The sequence below is a fragment of the Dasypus novemcinctus genome, chromosome 8 (genome assembly GCF_030445035.2).
Source record: "Dasypus novemcinctus isolate mDasNov1 chromosome 8, mDasNov1.1.hap2, whole genome shotgun sequence".
Lineage (NCBI taxonomy): Eukaryota > Metazoa > Chordata > Mammalia > Cingulata > Dasypodidae > Dasypus > Dasypus novemcinctus.
Window position 1 is genome coordinate 84396592 of NC_080680.1, and position 17378 is coordinate 84413969.

Sequence of the window (17378 nt, forward strand, 5' to 3'; positions counted from 1 at the left end):
GTTCACGAGGGTACATTAATAATATTAATCCTTGGCAGTGGACTTGGCCCAGTGGTTAGGGCCTCCATCTACCAAATAGGAGTTCTGTGGTTCAAACCCTGGGCCTCCTTGACCCGTGTGGAGCTGGCCTATGCGCAGTGCTGTCGTGCGCAAGGAGTGCCGTGCCACGCAGAGGTGTCCCCTGCGTAGGGGAGCCCCACGCGCAAGGAGTGCGCCCCGTAAGGAGAGCCGCCCAGTGCGAAAGAAAGTGCAGCCTGCCCAGGAATGGCGCCGCACACACGGAGAGCTGGCACAACAAGATGACGCAACAAAAAGAAACACAGATTCCCGTGCCGCTAACAACAACAGAAGCGGACAAAGAAGACACAGCAAATAGACACAGAGAACAGTCAACTGGGGTGTGGGGAAGGGGCAGATAAATAAATAAATAAATCTTTAAAAAAAAAAAAATTAACCCTCAATTAGGCCATCTAGCTTCAAAGCACATGCACTTAACTATATGCTACTATGCCTCCATTAATATTAAGTAGTCCAAGAAAATGAAATGAAATTGCTTTTTAAATTAGGTGATGTTACCCATTTTCATGGTGGTGAAATTTGGTCAATAAATAATACCACAACAAAGGTAGCTGTGAACAAAAAAATATTTAAGACTCAATTGATCAACAACTTATTTTAAGTGATATTTCATATCAAACAACCCGGCCACACTAGACTTTGGACCATCCCTTAATAATGTTTGTTGTTAGGGAGCAGATGTGGCTCAAGCAGTTGAGCACCTGCTTCCCACATGGGAGATCCTGGGTTCAGTCCCCATGCCTCCTAAAAACAAAAGCAACAAGCAAACTAAATAACCAATTCAGGAGCCGACATTGCTCAGTGGTTGAGTGCTGGTTTCCAGTGTTTGCAGTCCCCGGTTCAATCTTCGGCCTGGGTACCTCAAAAATAATAAATATTATGTTTGTTGTCAAGGGAATTGACCCAGTCACCAAACAGATACTCAGTGGTCTTGGCACACTTTTGTACTTGTAGAACTATTGCAAATGTTGGTCTGAATTCTAGAAAGCACACTTACTCTTCTATAGCTGTACTCCATTCACTGCTTAGTAGATATATCCATCATATGTATTTTAACAACTGTGTTAAAAAGTACCTCTTATTAAGGCTTTTTATTAAAAATAGTCCCAGAGATATTTCGTTATAGTGCAAGGACAGCCATGTGGGATAAGTAGTGAGTATTTGGAGAACTGTTTGAGGAGACAACAACCTGATGGTTAAGAACATGGGCCTTAGAGTCAAATCTGCCACGTACCAGCTATGTGGCTTTGGACAAGTACTGAACTTTTCAGTTTCTTCATAGGTAAAATAGAGATAATAGTATTCTTTCAATAAGGAGATTGGAAAATTGAGTGAGAAGTACTTCTGAAGCCCCAGGTAAAATGCTCAATCCTGAATGGTATTTATTAGTAGTATTGTTATCAAAGTCATATCATTTGTTAGCAGATATGGAATTAAAGCCCAGTCTTTGTGACATGAAGCCCATGCCTTTTGTGCTGTATCATAAGTGAAATTTATGAACTTCTGCTTGTTCTTCAGAAATAAGAGCAAGCAGTAAAATTATAAAACCAAGGTATTAAAAGTTTGATCATATCTAGTCTTACACCATTTCTGGGACCAGTGTTTATCAGTGTTTATCCCATGAGCACAGATCATCTCTCTCCAGATCATCTCTCTCCAGGGAGTTATCCCTGTGTGCATCGGCACATCTCCCTGGAAGCTTAGCCCTGCCTGAAGGACATTTCCCCAAAGAAGGAACAGAGCAGCTGTATTTCCCTCTCTTGCAAGAACAAGGCACAGTCTTTTTAAAATAAATAAATAAATAAATCTGCCCTTCTCTGGCTTTAAGCCTTTTCCCTGGCTTCAGACCAGCCTTGAAGACTTCCTGAGACATGTAAGGAGCTGTTAGAAGATCGTGGTTAAGAGCTAGGTCTCAGAGTCAAACAGACTTGGGTTTGAATCCTTGCTTCACAACTAGTAGCTATGTGACCTTAGGCAGTTGGTCTTCTCTCCAGCTTTAGTTTGCTCATCTGTAAAATGAAAACAGTCGTACCCATCCTTTAGGGTCACTATAAGAATTAAATAAAAGGAAGCATAAAGTGTTTTGCATAGTTCTGGGCCATGTAAGAACCCAGCAAAGTAAGTTTTTAGGGTCAGAGACATATCATCTTATCCCTGAGCTCCTGGCTTGATGCATAGGAATGACTTGAATGCTTCGATGTTTTTAAAGTTTGTGATTCTTAAAAAAAAAACAACCTAAGCAATGTTAGGCTCTCAGTGACACTAAAATAACTGGTTACTTTAGAAAACTAAATTAATTGTATCAGATTCTAGATACCATGTAGATAAAAGACCAGGTTTATTTGATCAAAGTTAACTTTAATTTAAGGAAAAAAGGAAAACTAAACCTACACTACATTACTAATTATCATATGACTATATAGCCTTAGAAAGTATTTTATATGTGCGACCCATGTAAATGGTAAAAAGAATAAAGCATTTACTGGATACAACTTTTATTTTTGTTTTGCATAAGAAATACAGTATGTCTTAATTGCGCTTCTCAATTTGGGTAATTCTTGCTAGCATATCAACTGATGCAAGGCAGATAAATGTGGATTTAATAGGCCTTTTACACAGATAGCCTTGCACCTCATTATAATGCTCTCTTTCTCACCAGCTCAATTGAAGTCCATTGTAAATGTCCCTTTGGCACACACATTTTTGGGCTTCTTTGAATAGAAAGAAAGCAAGTGAAGCATCTGTAAAATGTATATTTCATATTTAGGTATATAAAATATATATAGCTACGTCTGGGTATGTGAGTGTTCACCCACCTACAAAGAGAATAAATTTCATCTTTCAACTGGGAAGCACTTAGACAGTTCTAGGGACCATGGGGGCAAAACTCATCTTAGCAATAAAGTTATTAAAACAAAATCCTTCCATTTAGTTTAAAAATATCTTGGACACTGGTGATATCAAGGCACAGTGCTTTAAAAAAAGAAAAAAAAACCCTCATCCACCACTGCTACCACCTAAAACTTTCACAGAATAGTTTGGCCTAGTTATCTTAGACACAGCTGTTGTTCCTTGATAAATGAAATTTTCATTTTCAAAGTATATGCACACAAGCATATACCAGACATGTTTTCCCTACCAGCTTTTTTGTCCTGTGAATTATGCCTGTAAACTTAACCAACAAAAAATTTTCACTGGCTTTGTGAGATATTAAAATAAGATCAGTAGCTCCATGATTGGTCCTTTTTTATTGTCTTTTCTCTTCAAGATATGTAGGATATTAGAGACAAAGGAATATTAAGTGTTTTTAGAATGTTTGGGGGTTGTTTTTCTAAACTACCCATGGTCCATTGGTTGCAAGTTAGCTTCATTAACCAGTACTGAACCTGAGTGTCTTTGAGGGTGGGAGAGCCAGCCCTGTGGGCTATTCATGTGCCCTTAGGGGTTTGACCCGGTCTCATTACGGAAGCATTTTACCTGTCTGGGGCTGGAGATGGTGCTGCCTAACTCTGCCCCACTCTGTCTTCAGTTTAAATTTAGACTGTCCTCCCCAGAACTGAAAAACACCTCCTTCATTTTCCAGAGGGGCAATTTTAAAATAATTTCTGTAAGTGGGGGTGAAAGGAGTAAGAAATGCCTTTTCTTAAGTATATTATTATGTTTTCTGCCATTAACTTTTTCTTATATTTTACTAAAACTAGCATTATTTCAAACATGTGAACCTAGTTTTATCACTTTTTTCCTACATATTACACTTGTATACACACTCGTATTATGTATATGTATATGTAATTGGGGGAGGGGGGTGGAAAGAAAAGATGCCTCATTTTTAAACCTAAAGGGGGGAATAAGAAAAGTCCTTTGTAATATATTGCCATATTATCACTAAATCCCCTGACAGTTGTGACACAGAAGCAAGTCACCTGTCACTTAAGCTTGAGATCTCTTTAATTTTCTCCTGGAATTCGCACCAGGCTGTCTTTAATTTGAGGCCTTTATTGGAATTCTGAAACCTCTCTGCCTCCCTGGCTCTCAGATCTATTCTGAGAGCTGTTACAGAATGTATACAATAACCAACAGAGGGATTCGGAGAGGGCTGGAGCTCTGTTTATTTAACACTCTAGAGGGATTTTTGTGCTTATTCGGTCCTGGCTGCCCAGCTTTCAATATCGCTTTGACAACCATTCTGCCCTTCTCATTAATTTTAAACAGTTAAAACACAGGAAAAAGAGGGAAAAGTTTTCATTATTAAAGTGCTTTACTTTTTAATAACAGAGGATTCTGTCCTCCAGGAGAAAGGGCATCCTTGCTAATTTCACATTCATATTAAAAAAAAAAAACTCAGGGAAGGTGACAGTTGCGCTGCTGAGGTGGCTTAATGAAAGGAGAACAGGAGGGAAAAAAAGTTTGCGTTTCACATCAGTTAAGAGGGTAAAAAAAAAAATCCTTGTTAATGACAATAGCAAATGTCCACTTTCGTAACACAGTTCCTGGGTGACTTTTCTCTTGACATTTTAGCGGATAAAACCCTCAGGGGGGACCATGTACTGTGAAATCAGCTAGACTGTCATCAGCCAAACAGGTTGCAGGAATGATTTGACTAAACTAAAACATTTTCAGGTTGTTAAGTCTCTATTAATACAGAGAGGAACGTCGATCCAAAGAATAAGGCTTTTTCTTCTCTCCCCTTTGTTCTTTCTCTGGCAGCCTTGAAAGCAAAAGAGAAATTCTTGTGAGTCTAGGTTAGGCATGGTTAGCTTAAGCGCTTGCACGCAACCCTTTCTCTACAAAGGTTAAAAGGAGCACGAACTGGATCTCCTACTGCTTTTTTCTTGGTGCCCCCCATAAGGGGTAGTGGCTTCCAGCACCACTCAGATGACCAAGTTGTAGAGGCACAGTAGCCCAACAGTACTGCAGAAACTGTTCTTTTGGATCTCATTTTTACAATAGAAAGCATTCATGCATAAGAAATAGAATACAACACTAGTTTTTAGTGGGCATATAATGAAAGGAAATATTTTCTCTGGGACTGTTAAAGAATGGAAAGAAAATAATTTTATACTAACATTTTCCATCTGTAGAGTATTTCAGTACACATAGATGCTACTTCTTATGGAGGGACCATTTGCTGTAAAGATCCAGACAATCTTTTGAATGTGGTTTGTGGAACAGCCAGTTCCTTCATATATTCCTGGGAACTCAACACAGAGTGGGCACTCTGGTTAGGGCCTAAATGAATAAATCGGAAACACTGGAAAGACTGGACTTCTCTAAGAATTAAGTAAGCATGCTCAGAAATTCAAGGATAGGAGTACTTTTTAAGGCTGAATTTTAAGCAAGTCATTGTTGAATGCTCTGGGAGAGGAACTCTCAGTGTTCCATTGATAATTGGGAGGGAATGGAAAAGATTTAAGGCCTGAGTAAGAGACATATGACTCATCTAAAAACAGTTGATATACAGTGGTGTTTTAAATGCCTGAGTGGGGGAAGCGGACTTGGCCCAGTGGGTACGGAATCCGTCTACCACATGGGAGGTCCACAGTTCAAACCCCGGGCCTCCTTGACCTATGTGGAGGTGGCCCACGTGCAGTGCTGATGCACACAAGGAATGCCATGCCACGCAGGGGTGTCCCCCGCATAGGGGAACCCCACGCACAAGGAGTGTGCCCCATAAGGAGAGCCGCCCAGCGCGAAAGAAAGTTCAGCCTACTCAGAAATGGCGCCGCACACACGGAGAACTGACGCAGCAAGATGACGCAAAAAAAAAAGAAACACAGATTCCCCTGCCGCTGACAACAACAGAAGCGGACAAAGAAAAAGACACAGCAAATAGACACAGAGAACAGACAACTGGGGTGGGGGGGAAGAGGAGAGAAATAAAATTTTTTTTTAATCTTTAAAAAAAAAAAGAACACATTTTAAATAAATAAATGCCTGAGTGGACTTGGAAGATTCCAGGGTGTCTTCAGTGGTCTCATTTTGAACATAAGGAATAAGAGGGCAAGAAGAAAAGTTAGTAAGTAAATAAATAAATAAAGAACCTATCTGCTCCCTCATGAAACCATCCTCCTCTTGGCTTGACTTTAACATCTTTATAGCTCCCTTTTTTTTCCCCTAGTAATATTGAAAGGATTACACTTGTTGGCCCCTAGGTGGTTACTGTGTGATTTTGTGATTTTACTGTTATTAAATCTATTATAAACTGCTTCATTATTCTTCCCTCTGACTCTGTCTCTCCTTTAATCCTTCTGTCACCCTCCCAGAAATCCTGTGCTGTTGGCCCCCAGGAAATCCGCAAGCAAGCCACAGTCTTGCAGACAGTATTTGAAGATTACGTGCACTCCAGTGAGAGAAGGGTCTCATGGGCAAAGAAAGGTCAGTAGATTTCTTAGCTGATTATGGAATGGATAGACCAGCAGAGCATTGTCCCCTACCTCCACCTACATACCCCCAAATGGGTCGAGAGGCCAACCAGGAATCTATGCTCACTAGCACAAACTTTCAATCTCTGTAATTCTGCAGGGTTTGGAAGCAGGCACAGAGGCTTTAAAATGATATTAAATGTTAATTTTATCCTTCCCCATGTTTTGTACAAATGAGGCTTTATCTTGGCTTATATCAGGACTAGAGTTTTGACCCAACAACATGGATCTTAGGATCCTTTTTTCTCTTGTCTTTGAGAACCAGAAAGAAAAGACATGACATGTCAGTATAAATAGTTGTAGAGATGGAAACTAGAGATGAAGGTAAGGGCTGGAAATATTAAAACTAGCAGTGCCTATTTGAAGGTACAAAGAAAAATGAGAACAGTGGTGAGGAAGGGCCATAGATCTTGAACTCAGTTCATAGGAAATTTATAAGAGAGTTAGCTATGACTTTAATATTCAAACTCTATAGGATAAATTGGCTCCTGGGATCACCAAGCATTAAATGTGGATTTAACAGTTCACTCTAAGCAGTGAATTTATAATAACTGATATGTATTATAATAACTGATATGTTATATTTATAATAACTGCTATGTTGTAATAACTGATATGTATTTTTTAATAGTGAAATGTTTTGTTTCTAGTGACTGCCTCATCTGTGCTATTAAGACTTAGACCATGTTGGGGGATCCACAGTTCTTTTCGTTAGTTATCTGCTATTTTGAGAAAAATTCCAGGCTGGCTTAACCAATATAGGAACACAGTAGCATCCTTTCTTTTTTTCTTTTTGTGAATAGCCATATCTTTTTTTTTTAATCATTAAGCAAATATTTCTTGACTTAGGCATACTCTAGATGCTTGGGGTACATCAGGGATCAGAGCAGAAAAAAATCCTTGTCTTGTAAAGTTAACATTCTTATGGTTGGGGTGGGTAGACAGTGCTCATGAACATCATAAATCAGATATTCAATTAAAAGGTTCTAAGAGCTATGAAAAAAAATAGATCAGGGTATGAGACATCAAGGTGTTGGCAGGGCAGAGTGCTTTTTTTTTTTAATCCCCCCTCCCCCCCCATGGCTGGCTTGCTGTCTTCTCTCTGTCCATTCGCTGTGCGTTCTTATGTGTCTGCTTGTCTCCCTTTGTTGTGTTATCTTGTAGTGCCAGCTCTCCACGGGCATGGGCCAGTGGCCCTCCATGGGCATGGCCAGCTTGCCTTCATAAGGAGCCCCTGGGACATGAACCCAGGGCCTCCCATATGATAGACAGGAGCCCAATTGATTGAGCCACTGCAGCTTCCGCAGAGTGCATTTTAAGTAGGGGTCAGAGTGAGCCCTGTTGTGAAGACAGTACTTGAGCAGATGCCTAAAGATAGATGAGCCATGCAGCTCTCTGAAGAAAAGGCATTCCAGGCAGCAGAAACAGCCTGTACAACGAAACTCAAGAGAGGTTATGTGGCAGGAAGGAGGAGAGGAGTCAAAGGAGGGAACCATGTAGGGATTGAGGACTTCCTAAGGACTTCGGGTTTTACCCTCAGTAAAATGGGAGCCATTGGAGGGCTTAGAACAGAGATGTGGCGTGATCTACCGTAAATTAGAGAAGATATCTGGCTGTTGTTTGTGAATAGACTAGGGGGCCTAGGGTAGAAAAAGCTGGAACACTGGTTAGGTCCAGGGAATAGATGATTAAAACAGATTAGTGAAAAAAATTTTTAAAAAAATTTTTTAAGCAGATTAGTCAGCAAATATTTTTGAGTATTTTTGTACCTTAGTACTTTATAAAAGCAATCTTTGTAGTCGTAAAACTCTTTTGAACAGATGAGAACTGCACAAGATCTAAAGGTGAAGTTCCTGTTAATTGCCCCAAAGACCTCTGATATATAGTTAGTGTGTATGCTTAAGACTTTTTAAAAAATAATATTCTGTTCCAGCATTTCCCTAAAGTGAATTAAGCAATACCTAAGGGCTTTTCTTAAGAACTTACCTTTAGAGAGGTTCTGAATATGTCTCTCAAGAGAAGTAGAATATTTGGCACAATGTAACTTTACAGGATTTGTTAATTTAATGAAAATTAGGCAAATTCAAGTTGCTATGCAGTATATAAGTAGATGTTTTATTGCTGAATTTCAGATTAAGAACAAAGATGCAGTGGAAAGAATTAAATACATTAAACCCATACCATAATCTTTGGCTTAGATTTTGGTGTCAGTCAGAGGCATTTTGGGTATTCTGGTGTAACTACAACTATTTCAGAGGTCATTGTAGTACAAATTATAGTTAGTAAGCTTTAGAGAATGTGGATCTGAGATTCCTCTTATTGTCTCCATTGAACTTGTTAATAGCAAGAAACAAGCAGAGTTACTTGTCTTCTGTTTAAAAGATGTTAGGGTGGGGCTGCTCCCCAATGTTTACATACAGGGAAGAAAATAAACTTATCATTTCTCTTATCTGCTACTTGATTTCCACACCAGATTGATGATAATGGCCTGTAACTAAACCACCTATAGATCTCAGTCAACCCACTTTAAGAATAAAATTCTCCACTAATATTTTCTTTCCTTACTTAAGATTGCTAAATCTGGAAGTTCAAGGGAAAAACACATGTTTGCCATCCTGAAAGTATTAAATCACAACATAAGAATAGCCACTACACCCCATAAGTTGATAATGTCTTGCACCTTTCAATCTGCATATGCAAATTGCCCACCACTTCCTTCCCTTTTATGCCATTTTAGAACTCACCTCATGAATAATTAACAGAGCAGCTGGCTTTTGCCTTTATGGCAGAAAACAAGTTGGAAACTGGGCCAACTAAGCATTGTTTTCCTTTTGCGTTTTCTTTTCTTTTTCTCCTTTTCTCTTTTCTTTTTTTATTGGAGAAGTTGTGGGTTTACAGAATACTGGGGCAAAAACTATGGGATTTCCATGTATCACCCTATTAATACCTTGCATTGTGGCACATTTGTTAAAATGGATGAAAGCACATTTTTATAATTGTACTACTAACTGTAGTCCATGGTCTAACTTAGCGTTCACTGTTAGTGTTGTGCAGTTCCGTGGATTTATTTTTTATTCCAGTAACACATACATAATCTAAAATTTTCCCTCTTACACACATTCAAATATGTAATTCAGGGCTGTTAATTACATTCACAATATTATGCTACCATTACCACCATCCAGTACTAAAACTTTTCTGTCACCCTTAACAGAAACTCTGTACCAATTAAGCATCCCCATTTCTTTCCCCACACGCACCACTGGTAACCTGTTTCTTGGTTTCTGAATCTATGAATTTCCTTGTTCTCATTTTTTCATATCAGTGAGATCATGCATTATTTGTCCTTTTGTGTCTCACTTATTTCACTCACCATGATGTCTTCAAGATTTACCCGTTTTGTCACATGTATCAGGACTTCATTTCTTTTTTTTTTTTTTTAAGATTTATTTCTTTCTTTCCCCTTTACCCCTCCCCCTCCAGCCCCGGTTGTCTGTTCTCTGTGTCTGTTTGCTGCGTCTTCTTTGTCCACTTCTGTTGTCAGCAGAACGGGAATCTGTGTTTCTTTTTGTTGCGTCATCTTGTGTCAGCTCTCTGTGTGGGTGGCGCCATTCTTGGGCAGGCTGCACTTTCTTTTGCACTGTGCGGCTCTCCTTATAGGGTGCACTCCTTGCGCATGTGGCTCCCCTACGCAGGGGACACCCCAGCGTGGGGGGGCACTCCTTGTGTGCATCAGCACTGCGCATGGACCAGCTCCACGTGGGTCAAGGAGGCCCGGGGTTTGAACCGCAGACCTCCCATGTGGTAGACGGACGCCCTAACCACTGGGCCAAGTCCGCTTCCTTTCATTCCTTTTTTAACAGCTGAATAATACTCCATGGTGTATATATGCCACATTTTGTTTATCCATTCATTGGTTGATGGACACTTGGGTTGCTTCTACCTTTTGGCAATTGTGAATAATGCCTTTGTGAACATCAGAGTGCAAATGCCTGTCCTAATGTCTTACATCTAAGTAGTGGGATTGCCAGGTCATATGGTAATTCTTTATTTTTCTTTCTGAGGAACTGAATTGCTTTCTACAGTGGCTGCACCATTTTACATTCCCACCAACAGTGAATAAGTGTTCTAATTTCTCTACATCCTCTCCAACACTTGTCATTTTCCATTTTTCTCAAAGTAGCCATTCTAGTGAATGTCAGATAATATTTCATTGTGGTTTTTTGATTTGCATTTCCCTGGTGGCTAATGATGTTAAGCATCTTTTCTTGTGGTTTTTGGCCATTTGTGTATCTTGGAAGAGACAATTTAAGTCTCTTTTTTTGGCCCACCTTTTAATAGAGTTGTGTGTCTTTTTATTGTTGAGTTGAAGGATTTCTTTAAAATATTCTGTTATTAAACCCTTATCATATGTGCAGTTTCCAAATATTTTCTCCCATCCTTTTGCATTTTTTGACCCGGTCATTGTTAAAACTAGCATTTAATTGTTGTCCATTTCCAGAAGCAGTTACCAACTTTTTTTCTTCTCATTTCTTGCATCTTTTAGCTAGGGATTCAAGTGTTAAAACTAGTGATAACATAAGTTTGAATTCCAGACTCCTGAACAAAATTTTCAGAAAATGGAATTCCTTATCTGCAAGTTAAACTATGGTTTGATTATCTCCATCTCCATCTAAGAGCAGGGGCTATGTGTGTAAGATTTATGCCTAGACTTAGAGGGGGTGCTGCTTCAAGCCAAGAAAACCCATACCAATGATGACAAATAGCCCTTCTTCCTTCACTGTGATTAGAGATACTTTGCCAAATGAGTAAGTTTGGAAAAGGCATGTGCCTTTACTCTGTACAGATGTGTGCTCTTTTGGCACTTGGGGGGCAGGGTTGGGAGGAAGAAATATTATCTCCACCTTCCAGTCTGGAATTTGGCTCCTTATTACCTCTTTGATCTTAAACATCACCCATAAGATATCACTATGCCTGATGCAGAAAGTCGATGAATAAATTTGGTTTTATGAAAAAAAGACAAAATGTCTATGTTGGGTATTTTTAAGTAGATTTCCCCTAATTTACCTTAAATAGTTGGCTAGAAATAGGAACCAGTGACTACAGAGGACTTATTCTAATTGGCTATAGCTTCATCTGTCATCCCAAATAAATGTCTACTTTCATTAGTCCTCTAGTTTCTGCTTGCATTGGCCCCACAGCCTCTATTCCTACTGCACATTCTAGACACTGCCAATATGAGCCACTTTCTGCCCCTTGGAAGGTCCTACAGACAGCTGCTGCAGCATCTGAAATTCCTGCTTCTCTAAATTAACTAAACATGGGAGTCCATGCAAGTGTGTGAGGACAACCAACTGTCGCTCTCCCCGGTGAGATGGGAGCCTTGAGGACAAGGAGGTTTAGTAAAATTATGCAGTGTGAAATGCTGCCTGACCAGTTGTCTGGGGAGAAAACACTTCCTGCCATTTCTTGGCAAACTCATTATCCCTGTAAAGCTGCTAGTTGGGCACCTAAGTCTCCCGGGACAGAGACTCTCAGTCCTCAGCTCTTAGGATTGGTATAAAGAAGGTGAGGAGGAAGGGGGGAAAACCAGGCAGTCATCCAGAGGGTAATCTGCCAAAGTGGAAGAGTGGTGTGAATTGAGGAGACCTGGGCCAGGATTTGGATAATGAAAATTTTAAAAGCACAAATCCTTGGTTTGGTTTGGCTTGGCTTAACTTCAGTCTGGTTCTTTTAGACCAGAGTGAATGTTGGGGGTTTGGGAAAAAAAGAGAGGTAGAGGGTAGAGGCCTGAATCTCCTAGGTCGTTGCAGTTGTACAGCTTTCACCTTCGAGAACCTGAATATGTAGCTTAGTGTCTTAGAGCCTGATGTCAGAACCCTCCAAACAGAACAGACCATTTGAAGTGTTAAAGATTTTCTTTGAGAAGGCTAGTCCCCAGTTATTAAAAAGGGGAGTAAGCACAGATTTAAGAGAGGGGTGCACAGGAGTTGCCTTGGTTATTATTTCTCATCGATTGGGAAAAGGAGTTCACTTTGCTCAGTAAATAGAGCTTTGATGGATTCCCAAGATCCTTCAGGAGCTGATCTGCTAAAATGACACTTTTTATTACTGTTCATAAACGTTAGTCTCCAGGTGCTACTGGGATATTACATTTAAGCCATGGGCAAACTTGCCAGTCCAGTGGCTCAACAAGCAAAGGTGAGGGAGACTAGTAGTTAGTGCCTCCTTCCATCAGGGTACAGGGGTGGGCTGTAGCTTGGCTGCCAGGAAGAACAGGGCTTGGAAGTAAAGTGAGCAGTGATGGATATGGGAAGCTGCTTTTCAGAACAATTCCCTCCTTCCCTATTGGAGTAAAGAAAGGACAGACACTTAATTTTTACTGTTATTGCAAGATATTTGAAGGGGAACTGGGTATAGGAAAATCTTTTTTCATAGGAATGCAGAATTAAGGCATAGCCAAGGCTCCACCTTCCTGGGAACAGTCTGGCTTTTCTCTGGCCATCAGGAAGATATAGAACAAGGACCCCCTTTTCTTATCTTTAAAATGGAACCACAACTTTCCTGATAGAATGCTTGATGAACATCTCTGTTTCATGGACTATTTTAAATATATAATAATTTTCTTTATCCTTTTCTTAGTTGTTTTTCTCATTTCCTTTTTTATGCATTCTTTGAATCTGTATCGGTCGATCCTGTTTGCTATATTGCACTGTATTTGTCAATCCATGATACTTTTAGTATGAATTTGGTTTTAAAATCCCATGAATACAGGGAAGCAGACCTGGCTCAATGGATAGGGCGTCTGCCTATCACATGGGAGGTCCAGGGTTCAAACCCCGGGCCTCCTTGACCTGTACAGAGCTGGCCCATGCACAGTGCTTATGCACACAAGGAGTGCCGTGCCACGCAGGGGTGTCACCCGTGTAGGGGAGCCCCACACGCAAGGAGTGCACCCCGTAAGGAGAGCTGCCCAGCGCAAAAGGAAGTGCAGCCTGCCCAGGAATGGCACTGCACACATGGAGAGCTGACACAACAAGAAGACGCAACAAAAAGAAAAACAGATTCCCGATGCCGCTGATAAGGATAGAAGCAGTCACAGAAGAATATACAGTGAATGGACACAGAGAGCAGACAACTGGTGGGCAGGGAAGGGGAGAGAAATTTTTAAAAATAAATAAATCTTTTAGAAAAAAAAAACATAAATACACAAAAAACTGGTCCAGGGTTGCCTCTGGATAGGGAAACTGGAGGCAGGGGTTGTGGTGGAGGTGATGTTTATAGTGATGTCTTTCATCCATGTTAAACATAAAATTTAATTTGGAAAAAAGTTTTCCTAACATATAGGTCTAATTTTCTTATTTTCATAAGAAAATCATGTTTATGTTGATCATTTGTTAATTTTTTCACTCATTCTTCTTCCTATTCAATTATACAACAAATGTTTACTAAGTGCCTGCTGTGTGCCAGGTACTGTGTTAAGCCCTGAGACTATGATGAAGAAAGCCAAGCCCCTGCCCTCTTTGATTGCTACAAGCTACACAATAAAACCTGAAATTTTATTGGATTTATTTCAAAGTGATGGTCTTGGCTTATTTGCTCTTTTGAGAAATTAAAGAATTACACAAAGAATAGATTTAGGTTTTAGTGTATGTTGTAACTGTCTGGTTGTGCTCCTGTGGTCACCTGACAAGGTAAATTGCAGAGCGTAATTTTCACGCTGAGGCAGATGTTGCACTTGGAGATCCCAAGCCTGACAGCCCTCCCTCCCCCATTTTTCTTACAGCTTTGCAATCCTTCATCCGAGCCTATGCAACCTACCCCAGGGAGTTGAAGCATATCTTCCATATCCGATCCCTCCACCTTGGGCATGTGGCTAAGAGCTTTGGATTAAGAGATGCCCCCACAAATCTTAGTGTCTTGGCTATAAAGAAAAGGAAAATAAACCCGAAAAGGTAAGATGAGCTGAATTTGTCCTGTCACAAATGGGTGAAAGTCAGATGAACTTAGAGAGCTCCATTCAGAATAACAACAGTGAGATGAGTAGACTGCTGTGGCTCAACGTAAACTCTTCCATTTTTGGTTTTTGTGGTAAATTTTTGCTAGTATGTGCCCTTCTTGGGACAAGAGAAGAAATGTTAAGGCACTTGTAGAAAATCAGTGGTGTCTCCTACCAAGCACAAACCTGTTGGGTCATATTTACTGTCTGTCAATAGAGTAACCAGGGAGCTTGCTGCAGTCAGAACTTCAAATGTGCTGTAGTCTACCCTGGAAAACATCTGAGACTCATATCAAGACTCCTGAGGTGTTTTCATGAAATTAGCCTTGTAGGGAAATGGGAGGGAAGGAATGCCATCTGCTGGAGCAGGCGAAGTAGATCTCCAACAGGGTGGATCCAGGGTGCTGGGCTTGGCAGGGCCAGGGCACTACTGTCCATGCTGCTAATATATGCCTCCAGTGATAGACAAGAGCAATGGACTCTCCATCCCAACTGTGTGTTCAGAACTGACCAGAGGTCCTAGTGAGGGAAAAGTCAGAGCAAGGAATGTTGGCCTGCAGGTTGAAGGCTGGGCTCTGAGTCCATCTTCACAATTTCAAGAGGTTCTGAGATTATTTCCCTCGGTAAATGATCTTGGTCAAAGGTCTTTTGCAAAGAGAGTGTTCTTTTCATATTGAAACCAAGAACATCCCAGGAACTAGGAACTAGAATAATATAGGTACCACAAGGTTTTCTAGTAGAGGAGCTTAGGGATTGATTGCCATTATCTCTTTCTTATTTTTATTTTTTTATTTTTTTGTTTTTATTTTTAAGATTTATTTATTTATTTCTCTCCCCTTCCCCCACCCCCCACCCCAGTTGTCTGTTCTCTGTGTCTATTTGCTGTGTCTTTTTCTTTGTCCGCTTCTGTTGTCAGTGGCACGGGAATCTGTGTTTCTTTTTGTTGTGTCAGCTCTCCATGTGGGCGGCACCATTCCTAGGCAGGCTGCACTTTCTTTCACGCTGGGCGGCTCTCCTTACGGGGTGCACTCCTTGCGCGTGGGGCTCCCCTATGCAGGGGACACCCCTGCATAGCAGGGCAGTCCTTGTGCGCATCAGCACTGTGCATGGGCCAGTTCCACATGGGTCAAGGAGGCCCTGGGTTTGAACTTTGGACCTCCCGTGTGGTAGACGGACGCCCTAACCACTGGGCCAAGTTCATTTCCCCATTATCTCTTTTTTTAAAAAGATTCATTTTTCTTTTTCTGCCCCCCTCCTCCCGGCCCTCACCCCAACCCTCCACCCCAGATGTTTGTGCTTGCTGCCTGCTCTCTGTTCATCGTTTTTTTAGGAGACATTGACAATCAAACCTAGGACCTCCCTTGTGGGAGGGAGGCACCCAATCACTTGAGCCACCTCCACTCCCTGCATTTGTGTGTCTCGTGTTTCCTTGCTGTGTCTCTTTATTATGTCATCTCACTAAGTCATTTTGTTGGGTCAGCTCACCACGCCAGCCCTGTCACATCAGCTTGCTGTCTTGCTCATCTTTAGGAGGCACTGGGAACCAAACCTGGGACCTCCCTTGTGGTAGGTGAGTGCCCAGCTGCTTGAGCCACATCCTCTTCATGATTGCCATTATCTTATGTAACCTTTGGTTGAGGGGAGGTTACATTGAATAAATGTTTAAGGAGCAAAAAGGCTTTTCTTTCACTTGCCCTAATTTCAATTTGAAATCCTTGAATGTTCTGGGACATAAATCCATCCTTTTTTTTTTTTCTTGTTTTTTTTTTTCTTTTTCATATGGGCTTTGAATCATATTTTTTCTTAACTTCTCAGAGCCTTTTTCCTCAACAGAAAAGGAAAAAGAAAATTTATGTTTTTAGATACTTTACAAGATTGTCTTGAGGATCTAGTTTGATGATGCATAGGAATATGTCTTTTGGACCATAAAGGCCATGCAAATGGAGCTCCTTTGAACAGAGAGCTAGAAACAAGACAGGTTAAGATTCACAAACATCTAACTGGACTAACCTAAAAGACTCTGTAATAGATAATAAAGTCTTGCCTAATCTAATTCCAATTTTGGAATTTTAAGATGGTTGGTTTCTTATATTAATGCCTCTCATATAGGGCAATAGTCCAGTAAATATGTGCGACAGCTGTAAACTACTTCTCCACAAGCTGCTTTGCCACAATGCCCAAATGAAAGTGAGGGGCCTACAGCTCTTGTTGTTTCCAGGCAATTTTAAGGTCCAGAGGTGCAGTGCAAAGCATCACCTGCTGCTGCACACCACTTGTCCTAGGCAGGGCTGCCAGACTAGAGATTTCTCTGGCTGCCCTCTGACAGAGCCAGGGCCTCCTCCCAGAGAGAGAAGACTCTTCAGATCTACTCCCAGAAATGCACAGCTGTGCCAGAACCTTAGGCTGCAGTGCATCAGAGTTAGCTTCCAGTTTGGGGGTTTGGTGTAACTGATATCTGCACATATTAATTTTGATTTTGAGTGCATAACAGGACAGTAAGCTTCCTAATCTGCATGTGAGAGTGCTCTTCAAGTAATCTGGAAGCCTGGCCCTCATTTCATCACTTCTAAAATGTTGACACTTTGTGATAGTAAGACTAGACCTACTGTGATAATTGTTGAGACACGTCTATTTTTGTGTATAGCTCTCCCCTCAAATAAATGCAATTCCAATATTTTATTGTTGGCAGATGATCTACCTTTATGACTGGAAATTTCATTAGCAAGTGTTACTCTAGATAGCAGCTCTTCAGACTGGGACGTCTTCGCTCTTACCCAGATCCTGGACAGCAAAGCGGAGAGGCAGGGAGGCAGTTGGGAGGGGGAATTGGAGACAGCATTGTCCTTACCTTGAGAAACCACCAGGGAGAGAGCAGTCCA

General features: G+C 40.9%; 1 protein-coding gene across 2 annotated transcripts in view; it reads left to right on the forward strand.

Moving 5' to 3' along the window:
- DDX31 (DEAD-box helicase 31) overlaps positions 1-17378 on the forward strand; it is a 79624-nt gene that overhangs the window by 43825 nt on the left and 18421 nt on the right. For both annotated transcript variants that reach the window (XM_004485234.5, XM_071216874.1), the window contains exons 18-19: positions 6342-6453; positions 14287-14455. In XM_004485234.5, the coding sequence (XP_004485291.4) occupies positions 6342-6453; positions 14287-14455 (281 nt within the window). The remainder of the gene's footprint in view (positions 1-6341; positions 6454-14286; positions 14456-17378) is intronic.